General features: G+C 45.6%; 1 protein-coding gene across 3 annotated transcripts in view; it reads left to right on the top strand.

The window, feature by feature from the left end:
• Positions 1 to 13848, top strand: part of STK17A (serine/threonine kinase 17a) — an 805673-nt gene that overhangs the window by 451039 nt on the left and 340786 nt on the right. For all 3 annotated transcript variants that reach the window (XM_044064814.1, XM_044064816.1, XR_006363967.1), the window contains one exon: positions 4656 to 4800. In XM_044064814.1, the coding sequence (XP_043920749.1) occupies positions 4656 to 4800 (145 nt within the window). The remainder of the gene's footprint in view (positions 1 to 4655; positions 4801 to 13848) is intronic.

The raw sequence follows: 13848 nt of genomic DNA, 5'->3' as shown, positions 1-13848 counted from the left end.
CTCATCTTTTGTGGTGGATCCACTCTCTGGACCTCCTAAGGGGCAGATCCTTTGCTCCCCCAGTTCCCATGGTTACCACGGATGCTTCTCTCCTGGGGGGGGGGTGTTTCAAGGGACTTGGCCCCCTTCAGAGACCAAACTGCACATCAACGTCCTGGAAAGGAGAGCAATCTTTTTGTCGTTGCAAGCCTTTCAGGATCATCTCCCTCAAGGAACGATTGCATTTCTTTTGGACAACATGGCAGTTGTTTGGTACATAAGCAAGGGGGCACACAATCTTATCTACTTTGTCGCGAGGCCATGAGGGTATGGGAAGGGGCAATGTCTACTGGGCACTTTCTTATTGCAACTCACATTCCCAGAGCATCCAACATTTGGTGGACAAGTTCTGACCCCTCCGGAGTGGTCCCTGAATCCGGTGGTAGCGCAGCAGATTTTCCTTAGATGGGGCCTTCTGAGCTGTGATCTGTTTGCATCCTACCTAAACCACAAATGCAGGAATTTCTTTGCTTTGATTCCCCCCAGAGGTGGAATCCCCCAGGGATGCACTCACTCATGATTGGCCTCCGGGTCTCCTTTATGCCTGTCCCCCGTTGCCTTTGATTTCCAGAGTACTCCAGAAAGCCACATGACTCAAGGCACAATTGATCCTCATTGTCCCCTTCTGGCCTCAGTAGGTGTGGTTCCCTCTTCTACGGTCTCACTTGAAGCATCCACCCTGGGTGCTCAATCCATCTCCAGATCTCATATCCCATCCAGCTCTCCTTCCACTTCCAAATTTTGGCCTGACAGCATGGTTTGTCCACCTTCCAGTGATATTGGCTAAGTCCAGGTTAGCCTTGCCTGTGAAGGATATTATCCTTGCTTCCCAGAGATGATCTACTAGAAAGGTCTATATTAGGAAATGAAAGAGATTTTATGTCTGGGCAAAGAGTAGGAATCTGGATCCTTTCTCAGCTACCATTTCTGAGATTCTTCTCTTTCTGTACACTCTGTTTAAAGAAGGGACCAGTGTTTCCACCATCAAGGTTCAACTGTCAGCAATTTTGAATTTCACCTTAGTTCTGAACCTACCTTTTCCTCTAGGCTTTGCAAGGCCTTTTTGAAAGGTGTATTATTGCCAAGACCCCCACTAAAAGATCCTTCAACACCGTGGGATCTCACTTTTAGTGCTACAGTCTTTAACAAGGCTGCTCTTCGAACCGGTGTCATCTTGTGATCTAAAGTTGCTTTCTTGGAAGACGGCCTTTTTAGTGGCAGTAACTTCAGCAAAGAGGGTTTTGGAGCTGCAAGCCCTTAACCACTAAGCCTCCTTACTTAATTTTCCATAAGGACAGAGTAGCCCTGAAACCTAATCCATCTTTTATACCTAAAGTAGCTTCAGAAGCTAATATCAATCAATGTATTCAGCTTTTATTTTTTTTCCCCCTGACTATATGAATAAAGGGGGAATATATTCTGCACACCGTGGATGTTCAACGCCAACTTCTTTTCTATGTGCACAGAACTAAGGAATGTAGGCATTCAGACCAGTTGTTTGTAGCCTTTTCAGCAAACAGAAAGGGCAAGGGAGTATCAAAGGTTACAATTTCCCGATGGATCTCCCAGTGTATTTCTTTCATATACTCTTCAAGAGGTGTTCCTCTACTCCGATAAAGGCTCATTCCACCAGAGCGGTGTCTACATCAGCTGTCTTTGCAGTTCGCCAATCTTTAGATGATAGTTGTGCAGGAGTAACATGGTCTTCACCTCCCTTTATTTCCCATTACAGGTTGGATTTTACTTCTAGAAGAAGGGCTTCCTTTGGCTCCACGGTCCTTCGGCATGTCCTTCCCGGAGGCCACCCAGGATTCATGTAGCTGGGGACTCTGACCCTAACGTGAGGAATGGTGACTAAGATAACGTCAGAGTTATAGTTATGTACTTATAACTTGGCATTTGTGTTATCTGTAGTCACCATTCATCACGGTCCCACCCTCCAGCCCCCTTCCTGAGAGATTGGTAGGATTTGGGTGGACCTGTGTTAGTGTTGGGTCTCTAGGTCTGACTTCTATCTTCTGCAAACTCGATCTGAGGGATTAGAGGGAAGCAGAGCATCATGGGAGGGGAGGAGCTTGAGCTAAGCTGTTGTCTGAAGTATGCCAGCTCAGATCCTAGACCCTAACGTGATGAATGGTGACTACAGATAACACAGATGCCAAGTTAAGGACAACATAACATCAGATGTTTAAGCTCCTGTAAGGCCTTACCCCCTCCCCCCCAAAAGGAGAGATCTATACCAAATGATTGCAGCCCCCCAAACATCTCCAACGCTCAAGTGAGAACTGCTCTCTCCAAAGCAAAAAACACAGCATCCATGGGACCTGATGGTGTCCCCGGCTGTGTGCTCCACGAACTCAATGAGGAATTAAACCCACAGCTAGGACAGCTGTTTAATCAGAGCCTTACCTCTGGATACGTACCCAGGGAGTGGCGCACTGCAACTGTGGTCCCACTTCACAAAGGCGGTGCCTCCACCGACCCTGGAAATTACCGGCCCATTAGCTTGACAAGCCTTATCTGCAAAGCCATGGAGAGGATCATAATGGACCTCATAAATAAAGACATAGGGAATTTGCAGACTTTGGATCCAACCCAGTTTGGCTTTGTCAAAGGCAGATCATGCCTTTTAAACTTGGTTGACTTTTCGAAACAGTCACCAAAGCCATTGATGAGGGAAAGGCAGTCCATACAGCCTACCTCGATCTGGCGAAGGCCTTCGATACAATACCCCACTCGGGTATCATTGAAAAACTCATCAGCTTAAATATTAACCCATACATCACAAGATGGGTTGCAAACTGGCTGAGTGACAGAACCCACAGGGTCAGAGTTGCTGGCGCCATGTCAGACTCAAAGCCTGTCACAAGTGGTGTCCCACAGGGCTCAGTCCTAGGCCCACTCTTGTTTGGCATCTACTTCTCCAGTACAAGCAAACACAGGAGGGTTATGGCTGACAAAGTTTGCAGATGACTGCAAACTGGGCCATAGTAGAAAACACATCTGACACAGATATCCTTCAGAAGGGTCTCACAGAAACGGATAACTGGTGCCAGAGCCATGGCCTAAAGTTAAATGCCAAAAATGCATAGTCATACCCTTCGGGAAAAACAAGGTTACCCCTAGCTACCAAATAGGTGGCAATCCACTGAGCACAGAAGAAGTTATCAGGGACCTGGGGACCCAGGTTGATAGTAGTCTGTCATTTGACACCCATGTAGCTAAAGTAGTTAGGAAGACCTTCTACATTGCCCACCTTATCATGAAGGGATTCTCATCTAGATCAAGGGAGGTCATTGTCTCCCTCTACTCATCACTCATCAGACCAATGATTGAGTACAATGCCCCATTCGGAATGTATCTGACCCGACACTTGCAGCAGCTGGAGAGGCCACAAAGTTCCTCACCAAAAGGATAAAGGGTCTCAAAAATCTGTCCTATGCTGCCCGACTGAAAGAACTCCAGCTCTATTCAGTCGCCACGCTTGCTCAGAGGTGACCTTTGCCTAACATACAAGGCCATGTCAAACCCAGATTTGATGAATATGCTTCACCTCAAAAAATCTAGATCCATCAGAGCCACAAGGCCGGGAGACTTAAACCTCGACACGGCTATTAATAGGACGTGCTGGAGGGATAGATTCATCACCCAAAGACTCCCTATGCTGTGGAACAAAATCCCGGTATATGTGAGGCAGAGCACCTCGCTGGCCTTGTTCAAGAGAAATCTTGACCAATGGATGGGAGATCGCAGATATACCCCAGGGATTACCTCAGTGTCACTGCTCGACAGAGGCACAGCAAAATAATGGGTATAGTTCCCCATACTAAAGGGGTGGCGTAAGCCACAAAACTATGGGCTAGGCTTGTAAATGCCCTTGGGCAGATAGCCTAGTATGAACCTATGAACCTATAAAATAAACCACCCGCAGCTTCCCCAAAGAAAAGTACATAACTATAATTTTATGAGATAAAGGAACCACTTGGAGCAGGATGCATTGGAAGCTGAGGGTCTGTGGATGGCTGGGATAAGCATCCCTCATGGCTGTCTGGATGACTGCATTCCTGGTCGGATCTCACCACAGTGCAATACTGGGTACCTCCCTTGTATTGAGGAATGAATAGTGGGGAGCGTGAAGGTTGACAAGCATGGGAGAATACCTATTGAAAAAAAAGAATTGTACTGAGTTGACCTAATACAAATGTAAGAGATCAGAAATTGAGTTCTCTACATTAGTGAAGAGGTAAAGCATAAGAAAATGTCAGGCAACTGAAGGAAAAAAAAAAAAAAAAGATTTATATTCCTTTGTCATATTTATGTATCATGTTATGGAACTTTTTATAGCATAGTGTGAAACTGAATGCTGTTACAATACTGTAGACTGCTGATGGTGCGTTTGTTACTAGATACACTTGTGCTGTTCTCATGTTGTGTGAAGGTTTTAATTTATATAAAATTGAGTGTTAGTAATTGGAATATGAGCAGTGAAGGTCTGCAGCACATTCAAACAGTCTTACTGTTATTTATTGTTGTTCTTCCTGTTGTTCTTACTGTTATTATGGTTGTTTTGCAGTAGGAAAATGGTTCTTGATTTATTTTCTTAATATTTTTTACAGTGCTGCTGGTGGTGAAATTTTCAACCGCTGCATAGCAGATCAAGAAGATGCATTTAAAGAAAAAGATGTTAAACGGCTCATGAGACAAATTTTACAGGGGCTGTCCTTTCTTCACAGCAATAATGTAGTGCACTTAGATATTAAGGTAAGCAGGGAAAGGTGTTTAGAATACCAAACAGTGGTGGAACAACATTATCAAAGTGTGACTTGAGTTCTTTGACTTATTACACGGTATGCCAGCAGTCTTTTGAAAATCACTACATACTCCATCTGCTGTGAACAGAAAGGCATTGGGAGATATTATGGTTCAGTAGCACTGGGACCTAAAGTAAGAAACTCTCCAGTCTTTGTTGATGCCCTTACATTCACTGCTGCAGTATTCTTTACCATATGGGGTTCCCTGCCCCGGAAGCCCGAACGTCCAGCCAGTCTACCAAAGACTACTTGTTGCTTATTTAAAAGGTACACCGAATATCACCCAAATGCTTCTTGCATAGCAAAGGGCATAAAAGTGACATTCAGGCATACCATAAACAGAACTTCTTTGCCGCCAGTTACGAATGTATCTTTTCACCGTTGTTCTGTTTTCCTGCATCCATTTCTGCCAGTCAGATGCATTTTCGTTCTCCAAGGACTACCTATGCCTGCTTGCTGACTTCTTTGCAGTTGCAGATAAGTGCCCTGTTGGGCGTTTTGTTTTTTTTTTTTTTTTTTTTAGTGCTCCTTGAGGTTAGTCATCCAGAAAGGGTAAATGCCAGTGTGGGAGACAGATTCCTTATAAGGACCGCCACAATAAATGTCTTTTTTGCCTAGGAGCCTCTCCTGACCATACATCTTGTTCTATTTGTCAAGCATTTGTCCTTTAAACCCTTCACAGTACACTTTCTTCCCTTTCCTTGTATTTTGGGAATCAACGTCTTTAACTTCTCACTAAAGATGCAATGGAAGCATCTCCCACCTGATGGTCAGCCATTAGGGAAGAAGGTGAAAAAGGTACGACCTGAATCTTCCGCTGTCCAGCCTATGCCAGTTGTTTCTCCCAAGATCATTACAAACCAGGAGGCTTGCCCGCCTGTGTTATTGGATTACTCTACTGCAACTGTGTCGGTGGTTGTTGAGGGTCTGGCTGGCAGCACATCCAGAGAGGCTTTGCAGGCATCCATTTTGGATGTTCAGGTGGAGCCACTGTTGATTTGTTGCGAGGGGCTTGGGGGAATTTCTCAGTCTTGGGTTGGGGAAGAAGTTCCTACTATGGTTCTCGACTGCTGTCCTGAGTCTGAGCCTTCTCAGTTTTTTGGAGGGGATGTTCTTCTTAAAAAAAGAGACAAAAAGTTTATACATGTTTCTTCTGCTCCTGGGATCCTCAAAGTGAGTGGCAGGCCTTCACTCAGGAGCTATTTACTGCTTTAATGCCCTTAAGGCCTCCTCAAGGGATTTCTGTTCCTGCTCCTCCTTGGTCCTCTACTCCCATTAAAAGGCATAGAGAACAGGTTTCTTTTGAGGATGAGTCTGATAATGAAACCCTAACATATTCTATTCAAATTCCTTCTCATTTGGACTTTGGGTCAGAAGAGGAGAAATTTATTAGCCCAGATGTTCCTTTTGAGGAAATTTCCTTTGGGAACACACTTACTAGATTTGTTTTTGCTCATCTTTCTCAGGCCTGTCTTATTTTTCAGACTCTGAGGGTAAAATGTCTGTTATTTCTTTGTGGATTTCCTCTCAAGTCGTTTGTCATTCTATTAAATATAGTTATGATGTAGCAGATGCCTGTTTTAGGGCTGCTGTTTTGGGTTCTGTTAGGAGGAGGTATTCTTGGTTTAGGCTTCAAGCTCTACCTGATGGTATTAAAGCTAAGCTGATGGAGGCTCCTCTGGATTCTAAACTTTCATTTGGGGAAGCTGCTGGTGGTTTATTTTAGTCCCATAAGGGTAAGGCCTTACAGGAGCTTAAACATCTGATGTTATGTTGTCCTATCGCGCCTTCAATTCTTGCTGGTTGGGTTCGGAGCCAAACTTCGGCTCCGACTTGGCCGCATACCAAAGCTTGAGAGCTTCATCTGGCTCGAGGCTACAACCTATCCCATGATGCTTAGTGGCTGTTCGCCAGATCTCGTTTGCCTCTTGAAGCATCAGGATTGTCTTCATTGGCACAGGATAGTAATTACATTTATTATATATCTTTTACTATATTTTTTCTCAATATCTTCCTATTAGACTTCATTATACCTTCCCAGTCCAAGCAGAGTGCTCGTGTGTGTGTGTGTGTGTGTGTGTGTGTGTTTATTACTTGGGTGTCCCTTCGGTTGTTCTCTTTGGCCCCTTGTTTTTTCTCCTATTCCCCTTAAAGAATCCGCTTAAGTTAGAGGATTCTTTCTATTTTGCCCCTTTCTTAAGGTGTTACTGTTTAAGTTAGAGGCGTTTTCTCGGGTTGGAGGAGACTGTCGTTTAACTTGCAGAATTCTCCCACGCCTTTCCTTTCCTAATTAAAAAAAAAAAAAAAATCTCTTTCTACTTGCGTTTTTCTATTGCAGTTATTGTAGTTACTGTTAGCCGTTGTTGCTATTAGTTGGTTTACAAGATGTCTAAAGAACCTGTTAAGGAGTTGAGACAATCTGGTTTTAAAAAGGGCGATTCATGCACCCAGAAAAATGTCTCTAACGGACGGACACACAAGTTGTGTGCATTGTCTAGGAGCAGTCCTTCTCCAGGACTCTTGCTCCATTTGTCATGGCTTTAGTGCAAGGGTTTTACAGGAGAGAAAAAAAACAAACTCATTTGAGGGGTTTGTTGAAAGGCCATTTTGAAGAAGGTAATTAGGCCTCAAAATTGGATAAGACAAAAAAGTCCGCTTCGTTGGCTCCAGTGTCTGAGACATCAAGCAGTCACAAAGATACAGCATCTTCGGAGCCAAAGGTTTTCAGTTCCAACAAACCTGGCCCTCCCTCGGTTCCATCTGAGTCTTTTGAACCGTTGCGGAGCCAAAAAGGAGTCAGGCACCACCATTGCAGCCAATACACTCAGTGACGTTATCTCCTCCATTACATTCTGTGGCAGGTAGTCACAGGTCATTGACCCATTCCTCTCGGTCCTCCAGGTTATCAGACGATGACGTGGAGCGGGTAGTGAAGAGGTTGCTGCGGACGTGGGCTCTAGCAGAAATTCTTTCGAGCCCAGCCCATCAGATCTTGGAGCCGACCACTGTATCTCAGATACAGTCTAACCTCCTCCGACTTGAACGAGTTCAGAGCCAGTATGTCAGGAAGCCATTGTGCTGGAACTGGCCGAGCCAGTAATCACCCACGATATCGGCTCTGATGTCTGTCTTCTATATCTGGGAGCCGACACTCCCTGGTAGGTTCCAGGGGGGAAGAGTCGAGTCTGACCCTTGTCGGAACCGTATCTACCACTCGGGCGCTTTGGTGCAGGTGAATTTGTCTCCCACAGACTCGTAGTCACCCTCCTCGGTGCTGGGGTGATCTCCCGGTCCTTCAGGATTGGAGTCTCTCTCGACCCAGGATCATAGTGCCTTTGAGGTGATGCGGAGTGTGCTCTCCACCGAGTCTGCTCCACCTTCAGCTCCAGCCACTCTTCCCCCTAAAGGGCCGGCGTCTTCTACTTCATCATCCCTCCATCAGCTCCAGAGTAGAGAGTCAGTGCCCCAAGAAACCCCAATGGGTGAAACCTCCTCTTCGGACACCTCCCTGGAACATCCCCCGAGGAGGTCCCTCGGAAGAAACTGTGTAAGAGGAAGCACATAGACTCCCGTGAGTTTGTCACTTCTGATACCGACCTAGAGGATTCAGAAGGGTCCCCACGGTCACCTTCTGAGGATGTCTCTCTTCCAGACATCTTTGAGATCCTTAAGCAGTGGGGTGGCTGGAAATCCCTCTCCCCTTCTGAGGAGGAGTCTATGTACCTGGAGGCATTTGGCTGTCACCCCTCCACCTCTTGCGTGTCTCCGCCCTTCGACCCGCTCCTGGGTGTTGTGAGTCGGAAGGTGTGGGACTCTCCCGAGTCAGTGGACCCCGTTCCGAGGAGGCCAGATAAATTCATTATGTCCCCAGAGGATCGACAATATTTAACAAAGTAAGTTCCAATAGATGCGATGGTGGTGGCAGTGGAAAAGGAGTTAGCTGAAACGTCTGCATCTGTCCATCCACCGAACACGGAGTCTCGGATGATGGACAGATACGGGAAGCATTTGTTCTCAGTGGCCTTTACCTTACAGCTGCTGAATTACTTATCACATTTTACCCGACTCCAGAGGGATCTCCTGAAAGAGCTGGGAGACGCCCTAAAAGGTGCTACAGCCCAGGGTTTATCTGATAAGATAAATTCCCAGCTTGCGACCTTAACTTCTATCACAAACTCCTCCATGTGCCTCATTTCCTACACAGCCAATGGGGCGAGCAGGGCAGCAGGCACAGGAATAGCTCTTAGGAGACATCCCTGGATGCGCCTTTGTGAGTTTGCTGAACCCTTCAGATCTTCCGTTATTGACGCCCCTTTTGATGGCTCGTCCTTGTTCGGGATGAAAGTAAAATAGAGACTCACCAGGAGCCAGCAAGATGGCAAGACTCTATCTGCCGTCTGAGTGTGTTTTTCTGCCCCTACCAGACCTTATCCTAAAGGTCAAAAGAGTAGGAAAATGTGATTCCGGAAGTCCAAAGGAGCCTTGCCAGACGCTCATGGTGATCCTTCCCCCCAGGGCAGAGGGGGGAATAACCATGGAAGACGCTGTCCAAGCAGTAGGGGGTTCCACAGAACCAGGACAACAGAGATACATTCTTTGGTCGGCCCTTTCAGCGCTCCTGAAAGGAGGCCCTACTGTCCACCTCTGGAGGCAGTCGGGGAAAGACCATCTCTGTACCCAGAAGCCTGACTGAAATTGACTCAAGACAAATGGGTACAGTCCATTATATCCAGGGGATACAACATTCCTTTCCACTGCCCACCTCGTCCTTCAAAGTCTATCCCAGACATTCCACCCAGTCAAAGGGATCAAGCAACCCTAGAAGTTCAAAGGTTGCTAGAAAAGAGAGTCCTCCAAGAAGTCCCCGCAGTCCAGATCGGATCCGGAATTTACTCAAGGCTCTTTTTAGGTCCAAAAAAGACAGGGGACAGGAGACCAATATTGGATCTCAGCAGACTAAATAGGTCTGTAAAGAAGGCAAAGTTCTGGATGGTAACACTGCAGTCTATACTCCCTTTTCTGGGACAAGACAATTGGATGTGCTCTTTAAATCTTCAGGACACGTACTACCACATAAAGATGGACAGGTACTCCAGAAGATTTCTGCGCTTCCGGCTGGGACCCAGTCATTACCAGTTCAGAGCTCTGCCCTTTAGTCTTACTACAGCCCCTAGAGTGTTTACCAAATGCATGGCAGTAGTCCAGGCTTATCTGAGACGTCAAGGATTCCAGGTGTTTCCATATTAAGACTGGCACCACACAGCACCTACTAATTAGAGCTAGGGACTCCACCATCCATCTCTGTTTAGATGTAGGCATTGCTATAAATACAGAAAAATCTGCCTTGTTGCCATCACAAGTGTATTACCTTTATAGGTGCAGATTTAAACACAAATTATATGGTAGCAAAATTGCCTCGAGGGAATGCAAACGCTACGCAGTCAAGTATCTATCCTACTCAAAAAGAAAACAGTACAAGCAAAATTCGTCCTCAAGGTCTTAGGCTCAATGGCAGCAGTGATAACACTAGTCCCTCTGCCTGCAAGAGGGACCTACTTTGGTGGCTTCAGTCCACTCAGGTAACAAAGGGCAGTACTTCCCCAACCTGTCGCTACAGTAACCACCGGACGCATCCCGGATAGGGTGGGGCATTATCTGGGACAGACTGTCCAAGGGATTTGGAAAGATCACGAGTACCATTTGCACATCAGTGTCCTAGAGATGAGGGCGGTGCTTCTGACGTTGCAAGCATTTCAGAACTCTCTTCCCATGGGGACTATTGCAATTCAGACAGGCAATATGTCTGTGGTATGGTACATCAACAAACAGGGGGGAACCAGATCCTATCCCCTATGTCGAGAGGCCCAGAGGGTTTGGCAATGGGCAATTTCTTCTCAGCGTTTTCTTACGGCAACGCATATCCCGGGGAAATCCAATGTAATTGCAGACAGGCTAAGCAGAGCAATTCTCATGCCTCATAAGTGGTCCCTAAATCAGGGAGTTGCGAATCAAATTTTTCACGAATTGGGCCAGCTCTGCTGCAACCTTTTTGCCACTCCATTCAGTACCAAATGCAGCAACTACTTTGCCCTCATTTCCCCTCTGGGAGAGTCACCGAGGGATGCACTCGTCCACGATTGGCCCCCGGGACTTCTTTATGCTTTTCCCCATTTCCATTGATTCCGAAGGTTATTCAGAAAGCCAAGTCGTTGAGTCACAGGTTAATTTTCATTGCTACTTGTTGGCCTCGTTAGATTTGGTGCTTCTTCCTTTGGCCCCACCTTCAGGAGGACCCATTGATCCTGGACCCAGTGCCGGATCTTCTAACGCATCAGTCAGGAACACTCCATCCTGCTCTTCAGAGCCTCAAGCTGACTGTTTGGTTGCTCCACTTCCAATCTTAGCCAGGCTTCCAGAATTATCCCCTGCAGTATGTCACATTTTGGTTTCCTCACAGAAAAAAGACTGGGAATCTTTACGCAAGCAAATGGAAGAGGTTCTCTTGTTGGGCAGACAAAAAACATACAGATCCCTTTACAGCCCCTGTACCTTCAATTTTGGAATTTCTAACAGAAGTCTTTAATCAAGAAGCAGCGGCAACCACTATTAGAGTGCAGTTGGCCGCTATATCAGATCATCATGTGGGAGACCTCGGAGCCAATGTAATGTCCCATAGATTATGCAAAGCTTTCCTCAGGGGTACCCTTCTGTTAAAACCACCTTTAAGAGAACCTTCTCCACCATGTGATCTAAATTTAGTATTATCATCTCTGATCCTTCCTCTCTTCGAACCAGCATTCTCTTGTTCACTAAAATTTTTATCTTGGAAAACAGTCTAACAGCAATTAATTCAGCTAGGAGAGTTTCAGAATTGCAAGCTTTGTCTATTCATCCTCCATATTTGATTTTCTACAAAGATAGTGTTTCCCTCAGAACAAATCCTTCCTTCTTGTCAAAAGTTTGTTCTGAAGCAAATTTAAACCAATCTATAGAATTGCCTGTGTTTTTTTTCCTAACTGAGGCAACAAGGCAGAATACAAGCTTCACCAATTGGATGTGCATAGACAGTTGCGTTTTTACTTGCACAGGACCAAAGATATCAAAAAGTCAGAGCAGTTGTTTGTTTCCTATGCAGAAAACAAAAAAGGCTTGGCAGTCTCAAAAGTTACTTTATCCAAATGGCTTACTTAGACCATCACCTATGTCTGTAATTCTTGTAATAAAGAACCGCCAGGGAAAGTAAAAGGACACTCATCTAGAGCCGTATCTACCTCCATTGCCTTTCAATCCAGACTTCCATTGGATTCAATTTGTGCTGCTACAACATGCGTTAATCCTCACACCTTTATCTCTCATTACAAAGTAGATGTGGCCTCCCGAAACAGGGCATCCTTTGGTTCCCCTGTCCTGAAGAGTTTATTCTCGAGCCACCCGAGAAAAAGGTGATGGGGGACTCTGTCCCAACCAGCAAGAATGAAGGCGAGATAGGACAACATAACATAAAGAAGTTATGTACTCACCATAACGTTCCATGTTTGTTGTCCAGTATCTCGCCTTCATTCTTGCATCCCAACCATCCATCCCCCCTCCTGGAGGATCTAGAGGACTTTACAATTGGCAAATATGGTCTGAGTCCATTCTTGCCTCTTTACCTTTATAACTAATATATTTCATAAAATTTTCCTTTCTGTATGTTAGCATACTCTAGGGAGTACTCTCTCAAATGAGATCTGGGGAACATCGCTAAGCATCATGGGATAGTTTGTAGCCTCAAGCCAGTTGAAGCTCTCGAGCTTTGGTATGCGGCAGAGTCAGAGCCGAGGTTCGGCTCCGAACCCAACCAGCAAGAATGAAGGTGAGATACTGGACAACAAACATGGAACATTATGGTGAGTACGTAACTTCTTTTTTGTTTCTCCTGTTCCTAAATTTCAGAGAAATTACCCCGCTAAGCCTGCCTTTGTTCATAGGTGGTCCCACCCATCTACTAAAGGTAAGAACAGTGGCAAACTGGGTCCTCCTGCTAAAACTACTTAGTTTTCAGGGTCTCTGAAGCCTTCCTTTCCAGACAAACCAGGTGCTATGTGACAGTCTCTTCCCAGCCACATTCCTCTTTCTCTTTGCCTTTCTCTTCCAGTTTGGCTTCAGATCCCTCAGGATTCTTGGGTTCTGTTGCTCATTTGTCAGGGGTACTTCATGGTGCGGAAATCAGTCCTCCTTTTATGGGCATTCCTCAGCCTCCTCGGCAACAACTTCCCTTTTTCCCAGAGGTTCTTCAGAATTTATTGTCTCAGGGTATGATTCAAGAGGTGTCCATGTCCCAAAGGGGGGAAAATTTTATATTCCAGACTGTTTCTAGTGCCCAGGAAAGAGGGCACATGGAGACCTGTTCTAGACCTCTCTCATCTAAACACTTTTCTAAAAGTGCCTTCTTTTCGGATGTTGTCCCTTCAGATTCTGTTTCCTGTCAGTGATGCTTATCTTTGTATTCCGGTCCATTCTATTTTCAGAAAGTTTTTGCGTTTCTTTGTTGCTTCCTGGCCTTTTCAGTTCTCTGCTTTGCCCTTTGGCCTTTCCCGTGGGTGTTCACCAAATGCTTTGCTCCTGTGATTGCTCTTTGCAGGCTTCGAGGGATCCAGATATTTCCTTGCTTCCTTCCTTAGATGACATGTTGATTCAGGCATCCTGTGCAGAGACCCTTTTGCATAATCTTCATTTTGCCATTTCCCTTCTTCAGAGCCTGGAGTTCACTATAAATTTCAGAAAGTCTTCTTTGACTCCTTCTCAGGATCATGTTTTTCTGGGTTGCAGGATTCAGACAGTGCCAGTGCTTGTATCCCTGTCCCCTCCAAAGGTCTTAACTCTCACACTCTTCTTCCACTGACTTCCATTAGAGCCAGTGAGTCTCTGAGAGCTCTGGGTTTCATAGCATCCACCATTCTGATGCTCCCTATAGCCAAACTTCACGAGAAAGTTTGTGGTTTCTGAAGTCCATGTG

This window comes from Protopterus annectens, chromosome 3.part0 (genome assembly GCF_019279795.1).
Source record: "Protopterus annectens isolate FY-2018-M chromosome 3.part0, PAN1.0, whole genome shotgun sequence".
Taxonomy (NCBI): Eukaryota; Metazoa; Chordata; order Ceratodontiformes; family Protopteridae; genus Protopterus; species Protopterus annectens.
Note: the sequence above shows the minus strand (reverse complement) of the source record. Positions and strands in the feature narration are given on the sequence as shown.